The sequence below is a fragment of the Larus michahellis genome, chromosome 6, assembly GCF_964199755.1.
Source record: "Larus michahellis chromosome 6, bLarMic1.1, whole genome shotgun sequence".
NCBI classification, from domain to species: domain Eukaryota; kingdom Metazoa; phylum Chordata; class Aves; order Charadriiformes; family Laridae; genus Larus; species Larus michahellis.
In genome coordinates, this window is record NC_133901.1 from 68,712,064 (window position 1) to 68,738,887 (window position 26,824).

General features: G+C 44.4%; 1 protein-coding gene across 1 annotated transcript in view; it reads left to right on the forward strand.

Moving 5' to 3' along the window:
* Window positions 1-24,425, forward strand: part of DMBT1 (deleted in malignant brain tumors 1) — a 42,368-nt gene extending 17,943 nt beyond the window's left edge. Inside the window, 20 exon segments of the mRNA XM_074593058.1 lie at window positions 23-58; window positions 919-1,127; window positions 2,223-2,395; window positions 2,780-3,168; window positions 4,987-5,258; window positions 5,949-6,117; window positions 8,076-8,222; window positions 10,457-10,473; window positions 14,357-14,668; window positions 15,688-15,723; window positions 16,053-16,062; window positions 16,194-16,640; window positions 17,207-17,283; window positions 17,417-17,728; window positions 18,969-19,280; window positions 21,129-21,249; window positions 21,999-22,210; window positions 22,449-22,621; window positions 23,152-23,540; window positions 24,149-24,425. Coding sequence (XP_074449159.1) covers window positions 23-58; window positions 919-1,127; window positions 2,223-2,395; window positions 2,780-3,168; window positions 4,987-5,258; window positions 5,949-6,117; window positions 8,076-8,222; window positions 10,457-10,473; window positions 14,357-14,668; window positions 15,688-15,723; window positions 16,053-16,062; window positions 16,194-16,640; window positions 17,207-17,283; window positions 17,417-17,728; window positions 18,969-19,280; window positions 21,129-21,249; window positions 21,999-22,210; window positions 22,449-22,621; window positions 23,152-23,540; window positions 24,149-24,425 — 4,090 coding nt within the window.
* The last annotated feature ends 2,399 nt before the right edge of the window (window positions 24,426-26,824 follow it).

The following is a 26,824-nucleotide window of genomic DNA, read 5'->3' on the forward strand; positions in this document are numbered from 1 at the left end:
CTTTCTCTTCCTTCCCTAACAGGTGCGACTACCAAGAGTCCACCGTTGACTGGCCCAGGTGTGTCTCATTTTAACATCTGTCCGATGCATTACTTTGGAAGTGTATTAGTTACCAGTTTATAGCTTGGAGTTTATCATTTGCATATTGCAATACTTTTGGAAAAAATCATTATTGGTACTGACTGTTTAAATCCTACATGCTGGTCCCCTTTGTCTGTCTGATTCTGTTACTGCTATCAGACTGTGTTGATTTTGTGGGAAATCTCTTCTTTCTTCTCTACTTTTTATGTTATTCGAGCCAGCGACTCTTGCTTTCTTTCATACCTGTTTGTGCCTTAAACCTACCAAATGCAAAATAACAAGGAAGAGTCAGAGTTCTCTCAAGAGATCATCACGCTTGTAGCCTGAGTGAGAGGAGTACAACCGTTCGGTTTCTCTGGAGATTTAACCTCCTGTTGCTATGGCTAGGATACATGAAATGTATTTTCATTTGATCAGAAGTAAATCTAGATGAATCACATTCATATCTAATTTTCTTTCATTTTTTTTTCAGCTGGAAAATATATTTGTGGTGACTTACTTTTCAATTCCTCCGGAACACTTCAGAGTCCTTTTTATCCTTTGAATTACCCAGATAATGCAGATTGTTTGTGGCAAATACAAGTAATGAATAATTTACGCATTATGCTCACATTTGAGAGTATTCAGTAAGTAAACCACGTCCTGCTTGGGCAATAAATGCATCCCCAATCTCACCTACGATCATAGTTCCCAAACACATTTCCCAAGCTTATAAGTGAATTATTAATATAACATGGGAACTGTGTGAGTGAAGTATCTTAGTTTATTATTTGTTCAACACTTAAAAAACGAAGTTCACCAAATGCTTTTTACTATATATTCATGTTTCTTCCTCAGGTTGCAAGGTGGATGCCAGAATGACTATGTTGAGATCTATGATGGGCCACCCAATAATTCTCCTCTGCTTGGAAGAATTTGTTCTAGTTCTAATCTCACATACACCTCATCCTCAAACTTTATGACTGTCAGATTTCACAGTGACGCCAGATATTCCAACAGAGGCTTTTATGCTGAGTATCACTCCTTTCCAGCAGACCAGAACACCAGTAAGTTTCCATTCTGTTTGTAATGTTTTCTTTGCTCAGAAGCTTTTGTAGTCTGTTTTTATTTGCTAAATAAATATTTGTTAATGTTTTTGAACTACTCCTACACAGATGATGTTCTCGCTTGAATTTCATAACTGGTTATTGACTGATCACTTTCAGACAATAATTATGTTTTCGTTTTAAAAAAACCCTTCAAGTATCAAATTAATTGCCTTTAGATGTCTTCTATGATGGCCAGTCTAAATCGATCTTTCTTCTTGTCACCTCATAATTCATACATTATTTTTTTTTCTACCTTTGTGGACAGATTTTCATAGCATTGTAGAAATATTGGTTAGAAAGGACCTTTGGAGGCTAGTCCAACTACTCACAACATAGCCATTGCCAACACCAGGTCAGGTCCGTTACGAACTTGTCTAGCCGAGTCTTTAGAAACATTCAAAGGATGAAGTCTTCAAAACCACAGCTTCTCTGGGTGACCTGTTCCAGGACTGTCCTGCAGTCCCAGTGGGAAAGTTCATCTAATGGGCACTCACAGCCTCCCCAGGCACAAACAACGGCGATCACATTTGGCTCTGTTGTCTTGGTAGCTGCCTTTCAAGAGGTTGTGTGCTGCCAGTAGGTCCCTACCATCAGATGTCTCACTCTACCAAAGGCCAAACTCTCCCTGGGATCATTGCTTTTCATATCGTGGACTGAGTGAAACACCACGAAGATGGTTTCAGGATCCCCTCCCACCCAGACAGTGTTTCTGCAAGCCAGTGTGTGTGTTTAGTGCTGTACCTTCCACAGTAGCTTTTGGATTCTTATTCAGGAAAAATTCCCATTTCTTGACATTTTTGTGTGAGTGGTGATACAGGCTCAAGGTCTCAGCAAAAGCCTGTTGTAAACTACATATTTTTGTGAGGAGAGTAACTGAAGGTCAGCTGAAATTTGTCAGAGACTATGGCTTATTCATATTTAAATCTAAAATAAGTGGTTTGGCTTATGAATTCTCTGCCCTAAATGGTAGTAGCTATTGCATTTCTTGAAGTTGTAGCATGCAAGCATTACCGAGTACCTGAAACCACTAATAATTCATATTTTCTTCCCTAGCCCTTATGTGCTTGCCAGACTACATGCGTGCAGTTGTAGACAGACACTATCTCGAGTCACAGGGCTACTCAGTGCAGAACATCAGCTTGTCCGACCCTAACTGTAGACCAGCAATTACACCGACTAAGATTACCTTCAACGTTCCATACAACGGCTGTGGTACACGTAGACAGGTTGGTGTTAACATATTTTGGAGAGCTCTCCACGTCTGGGCATGGAAACTTAATATACATTTGGAAAATTGTCATGATTTGCAAAGGGTGTTGTAACCCACAGGTATTCAAAATACAGAAAAGAAGCACGTATTTCTGGAGGCTAAGGTTTGTTAAATATTCCTACTTCTCCTTCCCAGGATGTAGGTAATCCCTGTATCTATTTCAGAGTGATGTTCTAGAGAATAAGGTGAGTGAACAATAACATCCAGGATGTTTGGGTATTTTGAGTATGACATGTCCTTTCTGACTAATACTAGGATCTGGCACATACAGAAGTTTGTAGTATACACCGTCAACATGACTACAAGCGATAATTTTGTATTCATCTAATGTGTCAAACAGGGCAACAATGAAACCATCACCTACTCCAATGTGATAAAAGTGCCTGGTTCTGGTCACATCATCAAGAGGCAAAAGGACCTTCATTTGCACATCAACTGCAAAATGCTCCACAACACCTGGGTGGAAGTAATGTACATTGCCAACGACATTATTAATGCCAGCGAAACCCAGTATGGCAGATACGAAGTGAGCTTGACATTCTACAATTCCTCGTCTTTCCTGTGGCCAGTGTATGACTTTCCATACTACGTTGACCTGAACCAGGATTTGTTCCTCGAAGCTTCTCTTCACAGCTCTGACAGGAATCTGATCTTGTTTGTGGACACATGCGTGGCATCACCTGATCCCAGCAATTTTAAAGCACTGACCTATGACTTGATCAGAAGTGGGTAAGAACCTTCTAAGGAATTACTTAGGAAGTATCTGTATGAATAGTTCTAAAAGAGCTCAGTTTATGAAGGTGGTGATTTAGGGCCAGTGTACATTGGTTACAATTCTCAGTACAAATATACTTCTAAGAAAGACTTTTTGTCAAAGCCTGAATAAGATATAATATGACAAGGAAATGCCATTCAGAAGTTGCGGTCAAGCACTGAGATTTCATTCAGGGAGGCAGTGTAGAAACCGGGGTCCGTATTTGTTTCTGAAATAGATGCATGAAATGTAGGGAAGTCGGTGGCTCTGCGTTTCCATACATCAGAATTTGAGTTTTGCAGCATCATAACCAGAATACAAAACAGTCTGTTCACAAAGAAGAGAAATTCCTTAGCCTTTTCTTGCTAGTCTAAAAACCTAAACCATTTTGCTAAATTGGGTACAAAACGTTTTGATTTTGCCTACAAAATGCCTTTTGATTTGAAATCTAAAAGTTGTGGACTCTTGTAAAGAACGCAAAACCAGGGAGCTAGAAGCATTGCAGTGCGTCCCATTTTGTTCCAGGAATGCAAGACTCATGCTAGTTCATTCCCCTTCTGTGCTAGGTGGCATTTGAATTCCTCTTGTCCCCTGGGAGGGTGTTGACATCAGTAACCTTAGCGGTGTAGTAACCTCCTGCTAAGCTGGAAGCCAGTCCGTGAGAGGCTGACGAAGCGACACAGTGCCTCCTGCCTGCTGGGTGAACGGCCTCCCTTTTACACCTTGTGTGAATCTTAGGAAGGTTCTCCTCGTCTTGGGGTTTCTTCTTATTTTATCCATAAAAACACATACACATTAAGCAGGACACAGAAGGACTGTCCAGCTTTGTGAGCAGCACGGTCACCAGGGAGATGAAGCAAATAGTTTCTGATCATTTTCCAGTTAATTTTTATTCATGTGAAAAGGAACTGCGTCAAAAGCAAATGTATTTACAGAATCTAAAATCAATAGTATCCACCTATAATATCAGATGTGTTGGGGTATCACTGCAGTATAAAATAAACTAAGAATGAGAGGACTTAAAATCCCTGGGGTCTTTATTAGGGAAATGAGCACAATGGAATTTTTTTTGAGACATAAAGATAATTAATGACCATTTTGAAATATTCTGGGGTAACAATTGTGGGGGAATTATTGTGATCTTTTTGCGTGGTGATTAAATTAAACAAGAATGATCTGAGTACAAGAAGGATCTGAGTTAGGTAACCTGTAAGGCTAGTAATTGTTAGGAAGTAAAACTCACTGACAGGAAAGTTACCCAAGCGACTTGGTCTGTGAAACATCTGGAGACCTCTGCCAGGTGTTGAGATGCCCCAAGCAAAGTACTCTACAAACATCAAAGGACTAAAGAGCACGTTTATTTCCCCAAACGTATGCATATTAGAATTAGTGTTGTCCTTCCAGGGTCAAAAGGGGCCCTTTCTCTTTCTGCAACAACCTCCAGGGGCCTTGTTTGCAAATGCAAAACAGGTCCTCACCTGTACCCGAAACACAGAAACCAGCAGAACCACTACTTGTTTTTCAGCTATTCATGTTTACATCAATTTTGTTGAGCTACGAAATTTCTGTGCTATATACATTAGTGTGGTAGAAATCACCACTGCCATTGGTTATTTTTTGGCTCTTATTTTCCCTCCTTGCTAAAAATACACTTTTTTTTTTTTTAATCCTTTTGAGTTCTCTTATACTTTTACCTTCTGGTTTTATATTTGAGCATGAAACATACTGCAGGGAGATTGTGTCATAGCGTTTCTATTCACAATAGCTAATCTGTTAATTCTATATCTTTCCAGGTGTGTTAAGGATCCTACCTACTTTACTATCAATTCGTCGTACAAAGACGTTGCTCGCTTTTCATTTAACGCTTTTTCATTTATTCATCGATACCCGTCAGTTTACCTGCAGTGTGAGCTGGCGGTGTGCATGAAGAATGACTACTCTTCCCGCTGCTACCGAGGCTGCACCAGTAGGTTCAAGAGGGATGTTGGTTCTTCCCATGCAAAAGTGAATGTGGTTATTGGACCTGTCCGGCTTCGGGATGCTCCCGCTGAGAACAGGAACGCTGGTAAGTTTAAATAACTCAAATAATGTAAGTCCCTGTACATTACTCTATGTTTGCATGTCAGCTCGGACATGAAATCCAGCTCTGAAATACGCCTTTGCTGGCTTGCTCGTAACTCTGATATAGTTCTCACGGGGATGACTTTTTTCCAAAACAGTTTTTATACAATTTATATCAAATTTATACAATTTTTGTAAAATTGTTTTGTAACGTTTGCAAGCTGCTTCCATTCTGTCACAGTTTAGATCCATTATTTGTTCTGCACATGAAAAATGGCAATTGATTCTCTTCTGTGGGAAGAGGGATGAGATGTAACTCATATCCTTGCAGGATTTATATTAATTTTTCAAAGCACATCTCTTATTTATTAGCAACCAATCTGTAGGTCCCCTGGGAAATGTTGTTTCCCAGTGCCCTATAACTGCTGTTTCCGCTATTAGGAAACAGCGTTTTATAGTCTCAGAGTGTAATCATTGCAAATTCTTTGTTGCTCTTTAATTTCTTGCCATAATCTTTTACTTGTTTGGCATGGCCGCAGGATCACTGGTCAAACAATGTGCAATAAAACAATTTGGTTTCTGATCAAATCCAGATTGCAACATTTTAATTCCAGTTCTCTTTGCCTAATTACCTTTGAGATTAACTAGCTCAGGAAAACAGATGCAAGCCTCTCTCTTTCTTTTCTGAGCACAGAAGTGGCCTCTGCCTTCCAAATGGAAGGGGACTCTCAGAGCCCGGCGCCTGCTGCCAGCTCCCACGCTCCTCTGGCGGTAACCATCGTGGTGCTCGTAGCTGCTGTTCTCACTGTGGGAGGATTTCTTTTGAAGCGCAAACTGCGGCAACCCATCCCCTACCAGATAATGTGAGAGGCAACCCAAGGCTTGCAGGTGGAAGGCGCCAGTCATCAGCTTCACGATTTGGTTTTGCAGTCTGCGTAGAGGGTAACTCTTACTTGACTATTCCACCATCCAGATCTTGTTTGAAGATCGTGCTGTACTGAGGTAAAAACCGGTGTTACCATGAACTGAACTTAAAAGGAACCTGGCTTTAAAATCCTCAAGTCCACATACACCTAAGGTCTAAAGAAAGGTTGATTCTTCCATCCCGGCATCCAAATAAGCTACCGTCTTCAACGCTGGACATTTCAGAGCACCTCAGTTGAGATCCTGGTTGAGTGTCTGTCTGAGAAGACCAACTTAGATGACTTGAAAAAGAAGAACTGACCTATTTTGCCATTGCTGATGTGCAGATGGAACACCTGTGTAGCACCATGAGATACTCTGGAAAACAGGTCCAGAAAAATGTTTCCTTGCAGTAAAAATATCTCAATAATGAGCCATAAATGAAAATGCAGAGGGGCTGCATGTAAGGAATTGCTCCTGTACAGCATTCCTTATTTTGGGCTGTATGGTTCTTCACAATTACATTTTTCCCTGAGAAAATGTAGGCCATTTATAACATTTTGTATAGTGGATGAATATAAACACATCTGTTGTGTAAGTATGTAATTAAAAAAAAGCAAGAAAGAAAGGGTTTTTTGAGCAATACTTCTTTTTGTGTACTTGCAACACACCATCTATGCGTCTGAACTGCCAGCTAATGCATTATCAGGTTGGAGAACGTGGCTTCTGACAAAATGACTTTGCCAAGCAATGATTTCTGCTCATGTTCTTACGCATTTCTACACCTGCAATGGAGGGGGGTGGAGAGAAAATGTACGTAAGTTGCCATAAGGAAGTGTGACCTGTCTCCTATCCCCATGCGAAAACAAAACAAAAAAATATTAAAGTAAGAATCTGTTTGGAAGAAGCTACTTACTGCAGGCGGAAAGGTCACTGGTCTTTGACTGAGAAATGCTCTTCTTTAGTCTTTCCTGTTTTCTAGCCAGCAATGACAGGGGAAAGTTCGTTGGGAACAGTGTAATGTACTATGTGTGGTGTGAGCGAGAGACAAAGCAGTGACGTGTGGGGAAGGCGAGCTCTACGCCAGGGCGACATCCTGACCTGACGAGGAGGATGCGGGCAGCTCTGACAGGAGTCGTCATTACAGCCTGTGCCATTTCTGACTGCAAGCTGCCTTTTCCTGGTGACCCCTGGCAGGCCTACCGTCATCTCTCCGTGCTGTGAAGGGACCATACAGGCAGGGACTGGCATTGCCCACAGAGAATGGAAGTGAATCTTGCTGTCCACACATGAGGAACAAGGCCTGAGGAGAGTCCTCCCTTCCTCTGTGCCTACAGCCAGCTTTGAAGGGCAGAGCAATCCAGGAGGCCGACCTGCCTTTCGTCTAGTCCTCTGTGTGTGGACCAGAGATTGCCCATGCTTGGAGAAATCCAGTGACCTGCCCAGCACAGTGAAAACTTTCCTAGACCTGGGCTTTCCTACCTCTCCAGGAGAGGACCTTCCCCTCTGCTCTTCCCAGACCTGCTGTTTTCTCTCCTGCCCCTGCCCCTGCTGTGGCCTTGCTGCTGCGGTTATGCTACCCCACCATTTTTCAGGGCATAGCTTGGTGACACTTTTTCTTCTTCTAGTCTCTGAATATTATTTTGATCAGACAAGCAAACAGATCCTAGACTTAGGATGTTGGTGCCTCCAACCTGCAACGTGCCTGTACTGTTCAGAGATAAGCCTTCCCATACTGTTCTGTGCCAGGGATCCCAGGTGGAGATATACCAATGTTTGAATCAGAATGAAAGGTAGAAGATCTAAGATCAGTGGGTTCCATATTAAATGTTGCTGTAGAAAACACCACTAAACTGTTCAAGTAGTTGGTGTCTCAGACTCATCCTTCTTATTTCCTGCCTCCTTCCTTAATCCACAGGTATTACAGACATGCAGGATTCAAGAAAACTGGGTTTGGTGATGAGGAAAGGGTCATGCTCAAGTACATATGCCTCCTGAATGGTGCCTCTGCCAAGAACCTTCCTTCCCCCCTCCTGCCCCACTGCATTCGGGAAAGCTTCTACTGGTAAATCCAGTGGATTTGACTCTTGGTGGCAGACAGTTCTGATCCATTTGGATCCTCACCATTAAACAAATGCAAATCGATTTGCAATGACACACTTCACATTTCACACGCAACAGAACCCAAGAGGCCATCAAGGAACCTGATAAAATAGACTATGCTGCCTCACTGCATCTTAACGCATGAATTCAAACCATTGTTTCTTTGTGCAGAAGCCTGTGAATACCCTCATTCCAGTCTAGATACTTTCTTATAGTCACAGGTGAAAACTGATTAATCTTCTATAACCTTTCAATGGTTTCCATTTGGACCTCACAAAAGCCAGTGTGTCTGCAGAAGTCTCCTGACAATAGTCAGCAGAAGAGAAAGTGTTTTCAAAGCTTGATGGAGCTTCTGTCACAGAGTAACGTGCTGAGAAACACTTCAAGCTGCCAGAAGAAGTCCTAAAGAGCAAAAATGTGTTACTGAAAGAGACTTATCTAGCCAATGGGAAAGACGAAAACATGTGCTGTATGGTATTTGCATTAATTAATTAATTAATTCAAATTAATTGGAACATATACAGAGTAGGAATCTATTCCTAGTCTACAGAGATTGCCTGATAGTCATGTTCTTCAGAAATATCTAGCTCTTTGAAGTTTTAGTAAAGAATTAATTAGTGAAGAACATAGTGACGAAATAATTAATCAGGGTTGTTCATTTACCTGGACATTTTGACAGGTTTTCTTTCACTTGAATCACCTGGGAATCACTTTCGTGTTCCCCTACCTCCCCGCCCTTTTCAATTATTGCAAGAGTTTGGAGAAGGATCTCTGTCCATCACTTACTCTTGCTTCACTGGTTACCGTGCTTGATTAGTCAGTCAAATGTATTGGACGTTTTCTGCTTCTTGCCAAGATGTCAAAACCAGAAGAATATGAATAGTGAATACCAGGTGTTGCGTACGTTTCCTCATTCATGTGGGAATGAGGTTGTTTGTATAAAGAAGAAACATATTTACCCTTCTCAGCGTTCACTTTCAAGGCTTCCAGCATTATCTTTGGCCTCTTGGGTTTTGCACTTCCTTCTTCCATTCCAGTGATGCTGGCCTTTGTGGAAAGACCTTCTAAGTCATTTTTCCCTTGGTCTCCTGGACTTCAGTCTTCATCCTTGGTGACTGGCCCTGGAGGCAATAAATTTGTATATGGCAACAATTGTGCTACAAATTTTAACTCCTGATAATGTCATCCAAGGGTGTAGAGGTAGGAATCAGGTGAAAACCAATATTCTGGCTCTTCAGTGTTAGGATGGTCATCAGCCTTTTCTCATTCAATGGTTAAAACACAGAAACACAGGAAAGTAACCACTTTGGCAAGAGAGTGTTGAATGAGAATTAAGCACTGTTTCATGTAGTTGAAGAGCTTTGGACTCATTCCTTCAAAGAATGACACAGCTGTTAATTTTCACTATGCAAAATTAAACAAGGAATATATTAAGAAAGATTCTTAATAGAAATCTGAACCTTTTTTTTCCCCTTTCGTCGTTCAAAGGATCAAAGGAAATTTTAGAATAAAGCTAAGTTGCAACCTTTGTAATTTGATTAACTATGCATAAAATCCACTGATTTGTCTGCACAGTTTTCACAAAAAGTTGTCAGCTGGCCCTGGTTCTCTTAACACTTTCTTGGAATCTAACAATCTCTCAGTGATTAGAGTTTTGACTTGAACTTAAAAATGCCAAAAAGGAATGGGTTCATGTTGGGGCTGGAGGTGTTGACTTCAACTGCAAAGTTCTTCAGGTATCTCATAGTGATTTGCTTACAAGGCTTGGCCAGTTTCTCTCCTTAATTATCTGGAGCAAACTACCCATGTGTTGGGGCAAAGTTATCAATCACACACTATGGTATGAGCTCCTCTCCACTTCTGGCTGTGGCTCTCAAGCACAGAAAACTAGCAAGCAATATTTCACACCTCTCTCAGTCAGTTCTTCTTGCACCACCCCAACTCTCTTTCCCCAGGTCCTGGACTGGTAGGTCAGCCCAGGACCACTGATTGCCTCCTCTCCTTTCCTCACATCTCCACCACGTTGCCTCTCCAGTGGCTCCTACGTTGAGCTGCAGCCACCTCCTATCTTAACCTTCTTGTTGTCGGCTCTGCTGCTGATGGCAGAGGAACTGATGTTGTGGTGGAGCCAGCAATTTTGATAGGATGCAGCCCTCCCGATTAAGTGTGTCTCTGTTACCTTCATCTTTCTTTCAGCAACAGCCACAGTTCCGGTGGGTTATGTTCAGAGACTGCCCCAGTCATGCTTGAACAGGGCCACCAGGTCTTATCTTATTTTATTTGAGTATGCCAAACCTGTAAGAGACTCGTGGCTCCCCAGGGAGACTTGCCTCACTAGTTGGAACCAAGTTATGAAGCTCTTTTATTACTTTGCTGGAGGAAACCCATTTCAGTTTTGACATTCCACTACTTTCCCCGGACCTGCCAAGGAATCTCCTCATAAAAGAAAAATACTGAGATTCAACAGCCAGAATGGAAAGGTATCTTTGGATAGGAACTCATTTTATTTGTACAACGAGATGATTGTGAAACCTAGAGTAGCATAAATATTTCCTTCCAGGCAATGGAAAATGTTACTCTTGAGATATTGTCTTTCTGCAAAACCCAGGAAGTTACAAAATCGTGAATAACAAACCAAACATATTTTTGTTTCAGATCATAGGACTGTGGTTGTTTTATGGTTCTCTTGTAGAAAGAGAAACCCGTAGAGCCACTCCCCTTCAGCAATAAACTATATATTCTGATGGTCCTTTCTATCAGCAGCACTTGATAAGATGGGTACCGCTATGATTTTGACATGGCTACTCTTGTTAGGTGCAGCAGTTCTGGAGGCCAGATCAGGTAAAGCACTTAGACTTGTTCCAGGGCACATAAAAAAAATTGTAAAGACTGGTTGGGGTCCTCTCTGTTGATTCCACAAATAGAAATCACAATCATGCTGGTATTGGTTTGGGCAAAAGATTAAAAGAGAGATTGGGTGAGATAGCACAATTTTGTTCTACTAAAATTGTGAACTATCCATCATAGTGAATAAGAATGACTGAAAACATTTAGTGGAGTTCATTTGCTGCCACCGGGTAGTACTTGTCTTAGTGCCTTGTGTCGTTGCACACTCGTGCCTGTGGGTATGTTATGAATGAGGCAAACTTTCAGGTCCAGAATTTTGATCTAAGAAATATTTAAGAATTTATTTTTTAAATGGATATTTATTCCAGAGTGTATGAACACATACATATGTTATTTAATATTGCTTGTAGTATTTGATTCTTCTTGATCTTATGTACAATTTAATGAAATATAACAAGGAGTTAATTTTCTTAATCTAGCACTGGGGATAAATGAGGGACATCTAAAAATAATGAATGACATGAAACGCTGTTAGTTCAACTTTATTTTTGTCATTGACTTGTTCCTTATACGATTAGTTTCTGACTTGGGTGACTTTGAGCTGAATAATTCTATGTATATCCTAGAACAATTGCAGATTATTTTTCTAACTAGTTATTTAAGCATCGTTATGATAATTTATATTGCCATCACTCGCCTCATCCAGTTTTCTTCACCTGTCCTCTGCTTGCCTGGTGATAAACCATCTTACTCTTGTTGCTCCAGTTCTCTCTGCTTCTGGCTTCATTCCCCAGCCCCTGCCTCTGACTCCTGTGCTTTTGTCTTTTTGATACCTTTAAAGTGTGAGGCAGGATGTAACCTCTCTAATTACATGCCCAGCAGATCATTATGCTCTCACAGCGATGACAGACCCTGAAGGAAAGCAAATAAAACTGGTTTGGATCAGCTTTAATTTCCTAATCCCACTTTGACTTTCTGCCAGGTTTGCTGTTCCACTTCACAAAAACCCCGTGAGTGTGGTTCAAAAATGTCCAAGTAGGCATTTGAAGAAACAAATCGGGGACAAGTCAAGGGGCGCTTTTGTAGCTTCTCCCTTTGAACCGCCAGTTAAATGCGCACAAATAGGGGCAAATTTAGTTTGGACACCGTCTTGACTGTTCTTCTAGTCCAAGAACAAAGGATTAGATGCAGTGAAGAAATCCTGGAGCTGTTAACTTCTTAGATTTGTTTTGCTTTGGATGACTTATTCAGCGTTTAATAACAAGCTAAATACGCATTTGGCAGAAATGAAGAGTATAACAAGTGCAGCGTGCGTGTTTTCATTTCCAAAGTGTAAATACTGCAAATCTTAAGTTACAAGATTTATTTGCTCTCTTACACTTAGCGGTAAAGTCTTTAACAAAATTCTTCACCAAAAATGGATCTCTAAAATCAGGACTTTCATACTGTTCTCTGCAGAATGTCTAAATAAGCTAAAGCAAACTGCAAAGCAGATGGGCTTTACCTGGATGAACGCAGTTATCAGATGTATACATGATAGGTTATTAGGTATTTCTTTATTTCAAACTCTAATAACATTTTACAGGCATGTAAGAAATAAAGCCAGTGGATTCCTATTGAAATTCTTATAATCCTGTTGAGAGTGTTGTCTTTTCTGTTGAACACTTAGTGGAATTCTTCCACTAAAATTACTCTTAAAAACTACAGGATTTGTTTGTGATGTGTGGACTCTAGGTCCTTAAAAGTCTCCTAAAAGTTTTAGAGGAAGAAGAGAAATTCTAGGTAGATTCCATAAAGCACGGAGGGGAATAAAGAATGGCTATTGTTTTCTGTAAAATTCTGAAGCGTTTCTGAAGGATTCATTTGATCTAATTTTGACATCATTTTAAGCAAAGTAGGTCACTGCTTGTTATCCTTCAGTAGTGCATAACATCTTGTGATATTTATGTGATGTAAATTACCTGCCTGGTAATTTTTATATGGCAGCACTGTAGCAGCCCCATGAGCACAGATTTCACAAAAAGCCGGTCCCGGCTGCTGAACCTGCCTCTTGCCGTGACCCCGAAGCCTCGGTGATCTGCTTGGGCGTTTCCCCCTGCACCCAGGTCAGCAGGGGCTTTGTACACCACATAGAAGTGCTACACATACACGCTTCTGGTAAGACAGAGTTGAGGGCAGGAAAGCTGTGCTGTACATCCTAAGCTCCAGTGGGATTCAATGCAGAGTGTCTCCTTGCTCTTTAGCATAAAACATTTTGACAGCAATGAATAAAAGAAATACACAAACATGAAAGGTCTTCTTAAAACTTGCCGTTCCCCTAGTAACAAAGTGAAAAAAAAAAATCAGTGACATTTTCTTATTACAGTTTTACTTAGATTTCATCCAGATACTGATATTCATTTTCTTTCCTTTGCTTTCCTGTTATGCTTTTCTTATTATTAAAGAATTTCCTTTCTTGCTGAAATAGTTTGTGCTTAGCCTGCTATTTAAATTTTCTGTAGAAAGCTTGCATAAAGTACATGCGGCTGATTTTGAGATCTGGAAGAGGGGAAGAAAAAAGGTGCATTTAATATTGGGCTAGGCAAGTGTCGTGGTTTAAACCCAGCCAGCACCTAGAACCATGCAGCCGCTCGCTCACTCCCCCCAGTGTGGATGGGGGAGAGAGTAAAAGTGAGAAAACACTCGTGGGTTGAGATAAAGACAGTTTAATAAGTAGAGCAAAAGCCACGCACGCGAGCAAGGCAAAACAAGGAATTCATTCACTGGTTCCCATCGGCAGGAAAGCAGGGCTCCATCACGCGTAACCGTTACTTGGGAAGACAAGTGTCATCACTTGGAGCATCCCCCCTTCCTTCTTCCCCCAGCTTTATGTACCAAGCATGATGTCGTATGGCACGGAATAGACCTTTGGTCAGTTGGGGTCAGCTGTCTCAGCTGTGTTGGCTCCCAGCTGCTTGTGCCCTCCCAGCCGGCTTGCCGGTGGGGTGGTGCAAGGAGCAGAAAAGTCCATGGGAGCCTGGCAATAACTAAACCCACCAGTTTTCACCAGACAAGTATTTCTCATCCCAAATCCAAAACACGGCACTATACCAGCTGCTAATGAAAAAGTTATCTCTATCCCAACTGAAACCACAACACCAAGCACCTACTAGGAACGATGGGTCAAGAGAGCAGAATAAATGACTTCTTAAGGTCTCTTCCAGCTTATCTGTCTGACTGTGTTTGTGCTCAAATCCCTCTCTCCCAAAGCGACCTATCTCCAGCTGGTGAATGGAAGGCACAGATGTGAAGGTCGCGTTGAGCTCTATTACAACGGCCAGCGGGGGACAGTTTGTGATGACTACTGGGACCTTTCCGATGCCCAGGTTGTGTGCAGGGAGCTGGGATGTGGCCAGCCCATTGCAGCTCCAGGAAGTGCTTACTTTGGGCAAGGCTCGGGCGATATCCTGCTGGACAACGTGAATTGCATGGGAAATGAGGTCTCCTTGTCGCACTGTAGTCACCCTGGGTGGAGGATACACAACTGTGCCCACTATGAAGATGCTGGTGTTGTCTGTTCAGGTGCTGTCACATTTTTCTTTTCTAAATGATTTTGCTATAAATTGCACTCGATATACATGTGTTGGTATGGGGGTATGCAGACATTCTCCTTCTGAGACAGCATTTCATTCAAGATACGTGTTGGAAAGTTACACCAGATGTATCAGATATATGTCTAATCTTTCTTTCTGCTTTATTATGAAGAATTTTTTATCTGTGGAAGGGCACAGTCCCTCCGAAAAGGCCTGTTCTCAGAAAGCAGAATCTGTCTTTTCACTCTGATGACCCGGCAGAACCAAAGTCATGTTTTTCTCACTAGGGTTGCATACAAACTGTGATTGCTCACCCCATGCAAAGCAACTGAATTCCCAAGGATCAGATAGGCGTTGCAATATGCAGAACTTTTATTCCATCTAATCACCCCGTAGTGACAAAGAGAATAAGGAAACAAGCCGAAACTAGAGGCAAAGCTATGTCTGATAGGCAACGGTCATCAGGGAGGAAGGGGCTTAGGTGAAACTCATCTTCTTATCACAAGCCTTAATGCATTCGTTATGGGCAACAATAACTTCAGCACAGCGCACACTGCCATAGCTGACAGCACACTTTGCATTGTTTCTGTATTAATCAAGTTTTCCTTCAAGTTTAGGTCCATTAATATTCTTTCCTTTACAAATATCCATCCATTTTGAGTACTCTGTCACCTTGCTCTTTTCTGACTTTACTTTCTCCTTATTTTTTAAGAAAAGGTAGTTCACTTGTATGTTATTTTCTCCTGTACTAACAACAGATCGTTACGAACTGAGACATGGCTGATGACAACAGGCTGTTCAGGTGTTTTATATATATTGCAGTTTTCCACATTTACTCAAAGAGGAAGAGCCTAGAGACCTGAACTCATGCTAGGAGAAAATGGCAGCTGCACCGGTGCTTTGCACTTAGGAGAAAACAACAAAACGTGCTCCGATGCCTCTGTTACAATATGCGTGCTGTGTCCAGTGTCTTTTAAAATGTCATTTATTTCTTGCTTCCATTTGTAGTTCCGGTGTCTACGACAGACTGGCCGCATTCAACAGGTGAGTCACCACGGCCTGATCCACTCCCGGCTTTGCACCAAGCACCACCCCAAAGGCCACTGCCCAGGCTGCTCCTGGGGATGGCCTGAGCCTCTGCAGAAGGGCATCCGCAATGGTGACAGGTCCAAGCCCTGCTGCTGCCAGCAACCCTACAGCTCCCAGCTCCATGGCAGGAGCCTGTAGAGGACAGACTCTGGCCATGCCTGGGCCGTGGTGTCCTGTGCTGGGAGCAGATGCCATATCTGTACCTTTCCTGCTGTCACCATCTGAAAATACCACTTTCAAGAAAAAATTTTCAATTGGCTGTTACCCACCTCCATTCTCTCCAGTCAACATGGAGTATGGCATCATAGTAATTTGTCTTGAGTTCACTTCATCCTTGAGGATCTGGGCTTGTTGCTCACACACAGATGTAGCCATTGCACAAGCACGGTCCTCATGTGGGTGATGTTTTTCTTCCATATTCACAGGAAAGACCACTACAAGCTACACAGCCTCCACAGGACCAATGACCTCAACACCGGAGACAACCACCCCAGTAGCAACGACCTCAACACTGGAGACAACCCCCACAGTGGCAACGACCTCCACAGAGGAGACAACCACCCCAGCAGCAATGACCTCATTGCTGGAGACGACCTCCACAGCAGCGACGACCTCCACAGAGGAGACGACTACCACAGCACCAATGACCTCTCTAGCAGAGACGACCATCGCAGCACCAATAGCCCTCATAGCGGAGACAGCCTCCTTAGCAGAGACAACCACTGCAGCACCAGCAACCTCCTCAGCAGTGACGTCCCACCTAGTGGAGACAACCACTGCAGCGCCAGTAACCTCCATAGCAGCAACGACCACCCTCGCAGAGACAACCACCACAGCGACAATGGCTACTACAGCAGAGGGGAGCACAACAGGTAACCCTCTCCACTGTCACTCACTGATCTCCTTAGTGCCCCTGATCTCCCTTCCCAGACCTGACTGCACTGGATGGAGTCTCCCATCCCTGACCCTAGCCAGTTAGGCCATTTGTGTCACCCAAGTCCACAGTGAGGGTGCAGGTAGAGCATGGAGAAGAGCTGGTAAACTAGGGGGCTGAGGCTTGAGGCCAAGACCTCTGTAGCCACTGCTGGTGAAGGAAACGGTTCAGAGAGGGATTTCCTCTCACTGCAACTGGGGGGATTACAACAAGGGATCATTCTTCCTTCGCCCCTCCAGACCCTGCCATTTCTTAGATGTGCTCTGGGATTTGGGACATGACTGGAAAAGAGAAAGCTGCTGCATCAAGTGTTTTGTAATGCAAGTTAGAACTCCAGGGGCACGTGGTTCCGGCCCAGTGAGCAGGTGGTTGTGTGAAACAGAGAAGTCACAATGGTCATTTCAATTGAATGAAAGACCTTCGTATGATGTGAAGTGCCATAGGACAGGGGCTCCATGAAGACAGGCTACTTTGGGGTGCATGACATGCAGCGACTGTGTTCAGAGCCTTTTTCATTGACACTAAATTCTTACTTACATCTGTAGCTCTGGTGCCCACCACAGACTGGCCATATTCAACAGGTAATTCAGGCCCCCCAGACCTGTCCCTGGCCGTGCAGCACCCATGCAGGCTCCCTGCTGTAGGGGCCCATCTAGGGACCACAGGGTGCTGGTCTGGAGATACCCTAACCTGGTCCTGTGTGCCGTGTCCCAGGTGCCCACCTGCGGCTCTCCGGTGGGAGGAACACTTGTGAAGGTCGTGTGGAGCTGTACAATGGCAACAGCTGGGGAACAGTGTGTGACGACCAGTGGGACCTGAGTGATGCCCGGGTGGTGTGTCAGCAGCTGGGCTGTGGCCAGCCCATGGCTGCCCCGGGCAATGCGTACTTCGGCCTCGGCTCTGGGAGCATCTTCCTGGATGATGTGCAGTGCCGCGGGGACGAGCCCTCCCTCCAGATGTGCAGGCACAACGGCTGGGGCGTGCACAACTGCAGGCACGTGGAGGATGCCAGTGTCATCTGTGCAGGTGCGTGGGCACCAGAGGCCACCAGCTCTCCTGTGGGTCCCATGGGGCAGGTTTGGGTGCTCTCCCTTGGGTGCAGCCATGCTTACCTCCATCGGTAGAGCCAGGGTGGAGTGGTGAGGTTGGGGGTTTTTGCTGCCTGGTGCTGGAAGCATGTGTCATACAAAAGTCCCAGTTTTGCACACAGAGGGCACAGCAGGCTCTCCACAATCGAAGGTGTAGGTGCTCGGTGCAGTGGCAAAAAGCAGGACTGTGGGATCACGGCGTGGGGAGGATGGGACAGCACTGGGGGCATGTCATGCTGGTGTCTGGAGGGGGAATGACAGGACAGAGCCCCACGGTCTCTTCACCCATTAGTGCTCCAGCCTTGCATTTCCATGTCCATGTCCATGTCCATGTCCATGTCCATCCATTGCCACAAGCCTGCTGCATTTGCTGTCCTTTCATTCACTCCATCTCCTTCCTTGCAGCTGCACATTCAACCCCTCCTGCTGAATGGCCGTACACAACAGGTAATTCATGCCCACCCAGCTTATTCCCAGCCTCGCAACGAGCCCCAGCCTGGCACAAGAGGAGAGGAGGGGGGACATGCTGGCCTGAGCCTTCCCGTCACAGGGCTGCTGCTCCCCTTTGCCTGTGGCGAGGGGCCACGTGGTTTGGGGGCTGTTGCCGGGAAGGAGCTGAGCTGCAGCAGTGGTGATGGGTCCGAGCCCTCCTCTGCCAACCACCCCGTGGCTCCTGGCTCTCAGGCAGCAAGTGCCAAGTGGTTGGGAGCAATCCCTTCCCTCGATCCCACATGCCTGCCGGGTCAGCCCAGGATGCGGGTCGCTGCCCTGATCCCAGGGCACACCATTGGCTTTGCAACGGCAAGCCCAGGTGGCCAGCAACCCTGCAGGCACCCTGTCAGGTCACATGGAGTCAAACATCTCCAGGGTGCATGAGTGGCCCCTCTCAGGGGATGGGCCACGGTCAAGGAGTGCAAAGGGGTTTTCTGCAAATGTCCCAGCCCCCAGGGCCACCAGGCAGCTCCCTTGGACCTCCTCAGCAGGTCTCTGCTCATTGTGCACCTGCCTTTTGCACCCCCAGGGTCTTTGCTCAGTCACTGCCCTCCCCTGGTCCCTTCAGGTCTGCACCACCCCAACTCACGGTCACTGTGGTCAAATCTCCAGAACAGCTGGGGAGGTGGGGGCTGTGGGGGTCAGTCTGGTGGGACCCTGACCCGGTGGCATGTGCCGTGTCCCAGGTGCCCACCTGCGGCTCTCCGGTGGGAGGAACAGCTGTGAAGGCCGCGTGGAGCTGTACAATGGCAACAGCTGGGGGACAGTGTGTGACGACCAGTGGGACCTGAGTGATGCCCGGGTGGTGTGTCAGCAGCTGGGCTGTGGCCAGCCCATGGCTGCCCCGGGCAACGCGTACTTCGGCCTCGGCTCTGGGAGCATCTTCCTGGACGATGTGCAGTGCCGCGGGGACGAGCCCTCCCTCCAGATGTGCAGGCACAACGGCTGGGGCGTGCACAACTGCAGGCACGTGGAGGATGCCAGTGTCATCTGTGCAGGTGCGTGGGCACCAGAGGCCACCAGCTCTCCCGTGGAGCTCATGGTCCCCCAAGTCCCCATCCCCTTGCCACAATCCCCGTCATGGTACCCTCTGCCCCAAGGTGGGGCCATGTCTCTGCCACAGCACCTTTCTCCTGAGCAACACGTCTCACTTGTGGCTCTTCTTCCTCTACACCCACAGCTGCTCTGGCCACCCCGACACCTCCATCAGGTAATGCTCTTCCCTGGCTCTTCTCACCTTTTTAATTTGTGGGCTGTCTCCCTGTTGGGCTGTTTTAAATTTGATTTTTGTTTCTATGGCAATAACACTTCAAACTTTCATGGTAATGCTTAGAAAGGCTGTGTTATTCCCTCGCATCTCAGTGACGCTTACTTTGCAGTTACGCTGGTTGGGCTGTGGGCAAGCCATCTCCTCGCCGGGCTCTTCGGCTGGGTCAAGGCTTAGGAAGCGTTGTCAAAAATCTCTTAACTTTTAACCGCATATATCAGTCTTGGCAGGGTGGTAATTGTACCTTGTTCAGAACCGAAGATCTAAAGCGCAATGGCATCAAACCATGCCAGGGGTACATGCACAGTGTAATTTTACCGACATTAATTTTTTGTGTGTGTGAGTTTCCTTATTGTTATGACTTCTATACAGCACTCATAAATCATGTTTTCTCCTGAATTTTTTTCATTTTCCATCTTTGTCTTTATCTACTTCCCTGACAGTATAACTTGATTTGTATTCTTTTAGAGTTTCCTTAAAAAAATACGGCTTCCTTTTCAAAACCGTACCAGTTTAACTGGAATTTTCTCTATTTTCATTCAGAGTCACAGGTCATTTAACAGAGAAGCTGCGTGAAATGGGTAGTTTTTCGTTCTTGTGCTTAGTAGAGGTCTTACTGTCTTCAGCCTGCTATTTCTGTCGTAGAAAGAAGATTTTAGACTAAGGGCTTGACCATTCACAGTAGCAAATGGTATGAAAGTGGAGGTCCCTGAGAGCCTGTTCAGTCTGACCAGGGAAAGGGGCAGTGTCTGGGTACAGCTGATGCTCCCAAGCTTAGAATAGCCCAAGAATCCCAAAATCCTGAGGCAGGGAAGAGTACGCTGCACTGGGGGGGGGTCCCTGTGCAAGAACATAAAATGGCGGGGGGAGGGTGTTGCCTTTACGTCTCACATCTTGTAGGAATTAAGTTCAGAGCTTGTGCTCGCTGCCTATAAGGAAACTTTTAGGATTATCTGTGTGTTTAACATAAGAATGATATGTCATTCGTGCTGGCAGGGACATGAAAGCTTTTGCAATTACGCTTATAGGAGAAATGAGACATATTTAAGATTTGGCCCAGCAGCCCGGAGTGCTTATTTCAGTCTGAGACCATAACATTAGAGTTTCCTAGAGGACTTGCAACTTATTTATCCTGCAACGTCCTTCGGGGAATAAAGAGAAGCAGCAGAGTAACCAGGGGATGCCGTCTGTTCAGGAAGGCATTTCCATTTTGACTATCAGGAGGCCTCCCACGTCAGATCTCAACTGTAGAAAGGAGAGAACAGAGCAGAAAGCGTCCAGGCGTTACCAGCCCAGCCTGAAGAGGGTGGTGTGACACCACGGATGTGACAGGGAATCCCGAATGCAACATGAAAGTAAAGCTAAAGCAAAACCAAATATTTGTTTTGATTTGAGTCATACGGAGCATCGCCTGCAGCCAGCGGGAGACCTGCTTTTCAGCAGCTGCGGATGAGACACCTACAGCTCCAGTACAATTTTATAGAGTCCTGTAAGCAAATTACAATAAGTAATTTCCTGTAAGTAAATCGTCTTCCATTTTTTTCTGCAGCACCTTATTTTTGTGGTGGCTCAATCTCAGATTCCTCTGGGATGCTGCAGAGCCCCTTCTACCCTGGAAGCTATCCAAACAACACTGACTGCGTGTGGGAAATACAAGTAGAGAACAATTTCCGTGTTATGCTCACATTTAGAGATATTGCGTAAGTAAAACATTGATTCCCTGGGCAAACAGCAAAGTCGAAACTTATTTGAGAAGTTTGAAACCTTGTTTGAAACCTTATTTGAAACAGGCAACCTTTCCAGTTTTAAAGATACTTTCAATAACATCCAGCAGCTGGAAGATCAGAACAAAATCTGGATTACTGTGGTATTTTCTGCTCACAATTTTCTGCTACAGCTACATGCAAAACCTCTGCTGTGAAAACTTAAAGTGCTGAAAGATTTTATCACACATTAGGCAGTTAAATCAGAGTTTCTGAAAATCATTTCACAGAATCACAGAATCATAGAACGGTAGGGGTTGGAAGGGACCTCTGGAGACCATCCCCTCCAACCCCCTGCCAGAGCAGGGTCACCCAGAGCAGGTGGCACAGGAACGTGTCCAGGTGGGTTTGGAATGTCTCCAGAGACGGAGACTCCACCACCTCTCTGGGCAGCCTGTGCCAGGGCTCTGCCACCCTCACAGGAAAGAAGTTCCTCCTCATGTTGAGGTGGAACTTCCTATGCTCAAGTTTGTGCCCGTTACCTCTTGTCCTGTCACTGGGCACCACTGAAAAGAGCCTGGCCCCATCCTCCTGACACCCACCCTTTAAGTATTTACAAGTGTTGGTAAGATCCCCCCTCAGGCATCTTTTTTCCAGGCTGAAGAGACCCAAATCCCTCAGCTTTTCTCCATAAGAGAGGTGTTACAGTCCCCTCATCATTTCACAAGGTGCTGTTTGTTCACCAGGATGCAAAGTGGCAGATGCCAGTATGACTACGTTGAAGTCTATGATGGGCCTCCACATTCTTCCCCGCTTCTTGGGAGACTTTGTTCTGGTTCCTTTCCCACGTACACATCCTCTTCAAACATGATGACCGTTCGCTTTCATAGCGATTCTAGATACAACTTCAGAGGGTTTCAGGCTCACTACTCCTCCATTCCGGCAGATCACAACACTAGTAAGTTCCCGGTCGCTGTTTCTCAACAGACAAGCCTGTTTATTGGTTTTGTTTGCAAAATAACTATTTGTGTGTGTTTAAAGATGTTAGGGAAATGAAAGGATGCATATGAAATATGATGGGTTGGTGTGTGAACCGCCTACCTTCTAAATTAAGAAAAAAACATTTGGTTGAATTGCAACCTTTGATCATTAACAAATTCCTGAAGTCACTAATATATTGTATCTTCTTCTACCAGCCCTTCTGTGCTTGCCAGACTACATGCGTGCGGTGGTGAGCAGAGACTACCTCCAGTCTCAAGGCTACTCGGCGCAGATGGTCACCCTGAACGACAATCGCTGTCAACCAACAGTCACGTCACACGAGGTCATATTCAACATTCCCTACAACGGCTGTGGGACGATCCGAGAGGTAGGCTCACCCTTGTGCACTCTGAATTGCAGGACCCGCTTTGACAAGAGTCATGAAAGGGCCATTGTTGTCCACAGGGCGACGAAGGGAACCAACGAGACCCGGAGGTTTTTAGTGCTTTAGCTTTCCATGCCTTAGGGAACCCCCGTGCTTAAGAGAAATGAGGTTCTAGGGAGTAAAGCGCGGGAGGAAGTTATATGAACTTTGCGTGATTTAAAGTAGATGTAGCCTTGTAAGTGCCCTGCAGGACTGGGATGAGTGTGTACTCCATGACTGGTGTTTTGTACAGATGTTCAATGAGTTGGGTCTGCCTTGGATTCACCAAAGAGTTTTTCTCCGCTTATTTCTGTTCAGTTACACACTTCAGCAAGTTTATTTACAATGTGAGCAGAAAAGACCAACATAGAGCTTCTTGGTTTAAAAAGTTTAAGATGAATCTGCATTTTTAAATTGGGTATTACTCCATCAAAGCTTAGAGCATGGAACATGACAAAAATACAATTCCTCATTTTAAATCCCATGTTAAACAGGAGAACAATGATACAATTAACTATTCCAACACGATCAAAGTTACATCTTCTGGGCACATAATCAGGAGGAAAAAAACTATTCACTTACGTATTAGTTGCAAAATGCTACAGAACGCATGGACGCAAATAATGTACGTTGCTGAGGACACTGTGGACGTGAATGAAAATCAGTTTGGAAGATATGACATGCACATCGGTTTTTATGATTCCTCATCATTCTTGCGGCAAGTGCACGACTCTCCATACTACATTGACTTGAACCAAAACGTGTACGTTCAAGCTTCTCTTCACAACTCTGACCAAAATCTGACCATCTTTGTGGACACATGTGTGGCATCACCTGATCCTCATGATTTTAACTCTCTGGCCTATGACATAATCAGGAATGGGTAAGAGCTTTCTCAAGTCGTTAGAAGCATACCTGTAATACCCTTTCTGCATTTGTTTAAAAGAATAGAGCCAATCTGAATTGGTTTAGAACTCATTATCAACAGAATGTCAGAAGTGCTCTTTGATTTTTTTTTTTATATTTACAGTATGAGCCTGGAAATAAGAAATGTCATTTAGACCTTTCGTTTCACTTACTTTATCCTTATCCTATACGCAAAATTCAAACTAGTGGGAGTGAAGTAGATGAGATGAGCTAGTGAAAACTGGCAGCAGGAATCTATCATCCTAGGCATTAAATATTTTAGTAAAAACAGGTCAAGCGTTAGAATAACTATTTTCATTCCTTAGCACAGACATTAGCAAGCGTCTGTCCTTCCCTCTTCACCACTCTCTTCTCTCGGAAAAAAATAAAGAGTTGCCAATGCTCTAGTTGCTTAAAGAAGTCTATATTTTAAAAGTCTATATTATGCTATAAAAGTTGCATTTTTATCCCGTTGTGTTCTTAGTACCTGGCAATGGTAGAATTTTGTTTTAATTTATTGCATTTTTGCAGGAACGTACATGCATGTACCCATGCAGACTAATTCTCTTTGCCTTTTCTTTCTAGATGTGTTAGAGATTCTTCCTACACCACGTACTACTCCCCCTACGGCCACTTTGCTCGGTTCAAATTTAATGCCTTCGAGTTCATTAGCCGCCACGCGTTGGTCTACCTGCAGTGTGAGCTGGTGGTGTGCGGGCTCGGGGACTATTCCTCCCGCTGCTACCGGGGCTGCATCAGCAGGTCCAAGAGAGGAACAAGTTCTGCCGAGGAAAAAGTGAATGTGGTTGTCGGGTCACTCAAGCTTCGAGAAGGGAGTAGGAATGCTGGTAAAGTCAAATGAACATCTCTCATATTTACGCTGAGGCTGCTTAGAAAAGCCATAGCTCTGCGTTTCTGACCTCTGTCGCTGAAATCTGCTTTTGTAACTTCACTATAAAAAGGTGATTGTTTGGCTGACACAAATATATACAAATCTCTTCTTCTTTCAACACCTTGCAAATGCCCTGTTTTTGCCTGCATGTATAAAAAGTATAGCTGCTTTGGCTGTCCCAAAGGAGAGGTAGTGTCTAACCCGTTTTAGTGCTATAACTCCATTGAACTAATTAGCTCCTGTCTGACTGTGTAACGTGATGGCCATCTGGGAGCAAACAGAGAAACATCTCATTCCTTCAGTTGCCTTCTGCTTATGAAGTTTGCTTAGTTAAGTTGCCGTCCCTGCTAATATAAAGCCTGTTCAAATAGTTGAAATCAATGGATCTGTAAGAAGTTAGCTTGTTTCTGACCATCCCTTTTAACGCAGCAGCTCTCTGTGCCCTGAGACCAAACCCCCTCTTGCCTTCTCTTGCAGGGCTGGACGTCTCTGTGCCGCATCCCCAGGTTGTTCCCGCTGATGGTGACAATCCCCTCCCACCACTTGTTGTTGCTGTCGCCGTCCTGGCAGTGGTCGTTTTTGTTCTTGCCGGTTTTGTTGCGAGACCTGCACTGAAGAAACCGCTTTCGCTCAGGATAATGTGAGATCAAAGGTCAGCAGCATCTGCTAAACGATTACAGGGCAAACGTCACAAAATGCTTCATTGATGACAGTCGCGTATTTGCCATTTGTAAGAAGCTGTGATATCTTTATCTACAACAAATCCTAGCCTGTTACAGTGTTATAAAATAACTTTCTAATCCTAACACCTATTAAATGATTAAGAAGTAATTTCAACATTCATGTCACGAGTTGTTCGGCACAATCGTTATGTCATTTTTCTCCTCTCTAATTCTCTTCTCACATCCTTCCAAGACCATTTATCTAACACCTCAAAATTTCATGAGCTGGAGAGAAAATACGAATGAGGCATCAATAAATATTTCAAGGTTTATTAAAAGGGAAGGAGATTTAATTTTTGGAGAAGCAGTAGGTCATGTCTGGAAAGGAAATATAAATATTGATCTTACTATGGCATCTGGAATTGTAGCTATACAATATTCTAATAACTTTGAGTGTTGTTTTTAATGCTAAAATTCTCATTGAAACAATACTGGATCTGTGCTTACTTATAAAATGCAGAGATTTCCAAGCTAAAGCAATCTGTTATGTGGGCAGTGTAATTTAAAATCAAAGGAAGGAATGTTTACAAAGCAGTAATTCTATTTTGTCGTTCCAATTAATGTCTCTGTGATTAAAACACAAACTAATGTTTTACTGCGTGGAAGAGTGTGGTCTGTTGGATTAAAAATTTGCCAAGTGATGGACTAAGCCCCCGCTTCTGCAATACTACTTATGGTATTTCAGAATTAAATACCTTCATGTAGGCTTCAAGAGGAATGAGCCAATTCTTTTTCTTTCTGCACATGCAAATCTACAGAAAATATCTGCCCCTAGGAAGCCAGATTGCTCACACTTGATTTGGAAATGCCTTTTCTTTTGGTTTCCATCACTTTCCTCCTGGATGTCACGCACAAAAGCGAAATGCCCCGCTTTGTTCAGGGGACTCCTCGGGAGCTGTGTCTCCGCATTTCCCCCATCCCTGTGTTCCCTGCCGGGCAGATGGCTGACTGAGTCCCTCAGCATCCCCTCCCACCCAAGCGGACCCCGCGTCCCCTGCTTTTCCCACAGAATCCCCAAAGGTGAGGAGCTCAGGAGAGGTGACGGGAACTACCCCTACACGCCAGTGAGGAATAGCTGTCTTCTACAGCCAGTGTGTTTCTCCGTGTTGTTGGAGAGAAAGCTTTCCCTCCAGTATTCAATTTTCTGCCCATTGGTTGTATTTTGAAACACTTCCACGTACTGCTGCGAAGAAGTGTGAGGCACCCCTGTTTTGTACGAGTGCTGGGCCCACCTCTGTGTGTGCGGCTACAGCAAGGCATTTTAACAGAGTTAAACCATAAAGGGTGGCTGAAAAATAAAAGAAAATCTAGCAGCAAAGGTAAAAGCGTTCAAATGTCACAGGGAAGGCCTTGAAAGATTCCTTGGTTCCTCAGCGATGACAGACATATTTGCAAAGCTGAGAAGCAACAGAGCCCAGAAATCACCGTGCCCTGAGAGGTCTAGAAAAAGTTCCTCAACCATTTTAGTGCAACTACCATTGCTGCTATTTCTGTTGTCGTCTCAAGATACGCACCTCCTGCTCCTGAGATCCCTGCTGCAGCCCTGGTCTCCCTCTCGCTCCACAATGTGGCACTTCTCCCCACGAACACCGCAGCCCCTTTCCCACAGAGCTGCTAGGTCCCTGCTGCTGCCTCCATCCTCCGTGC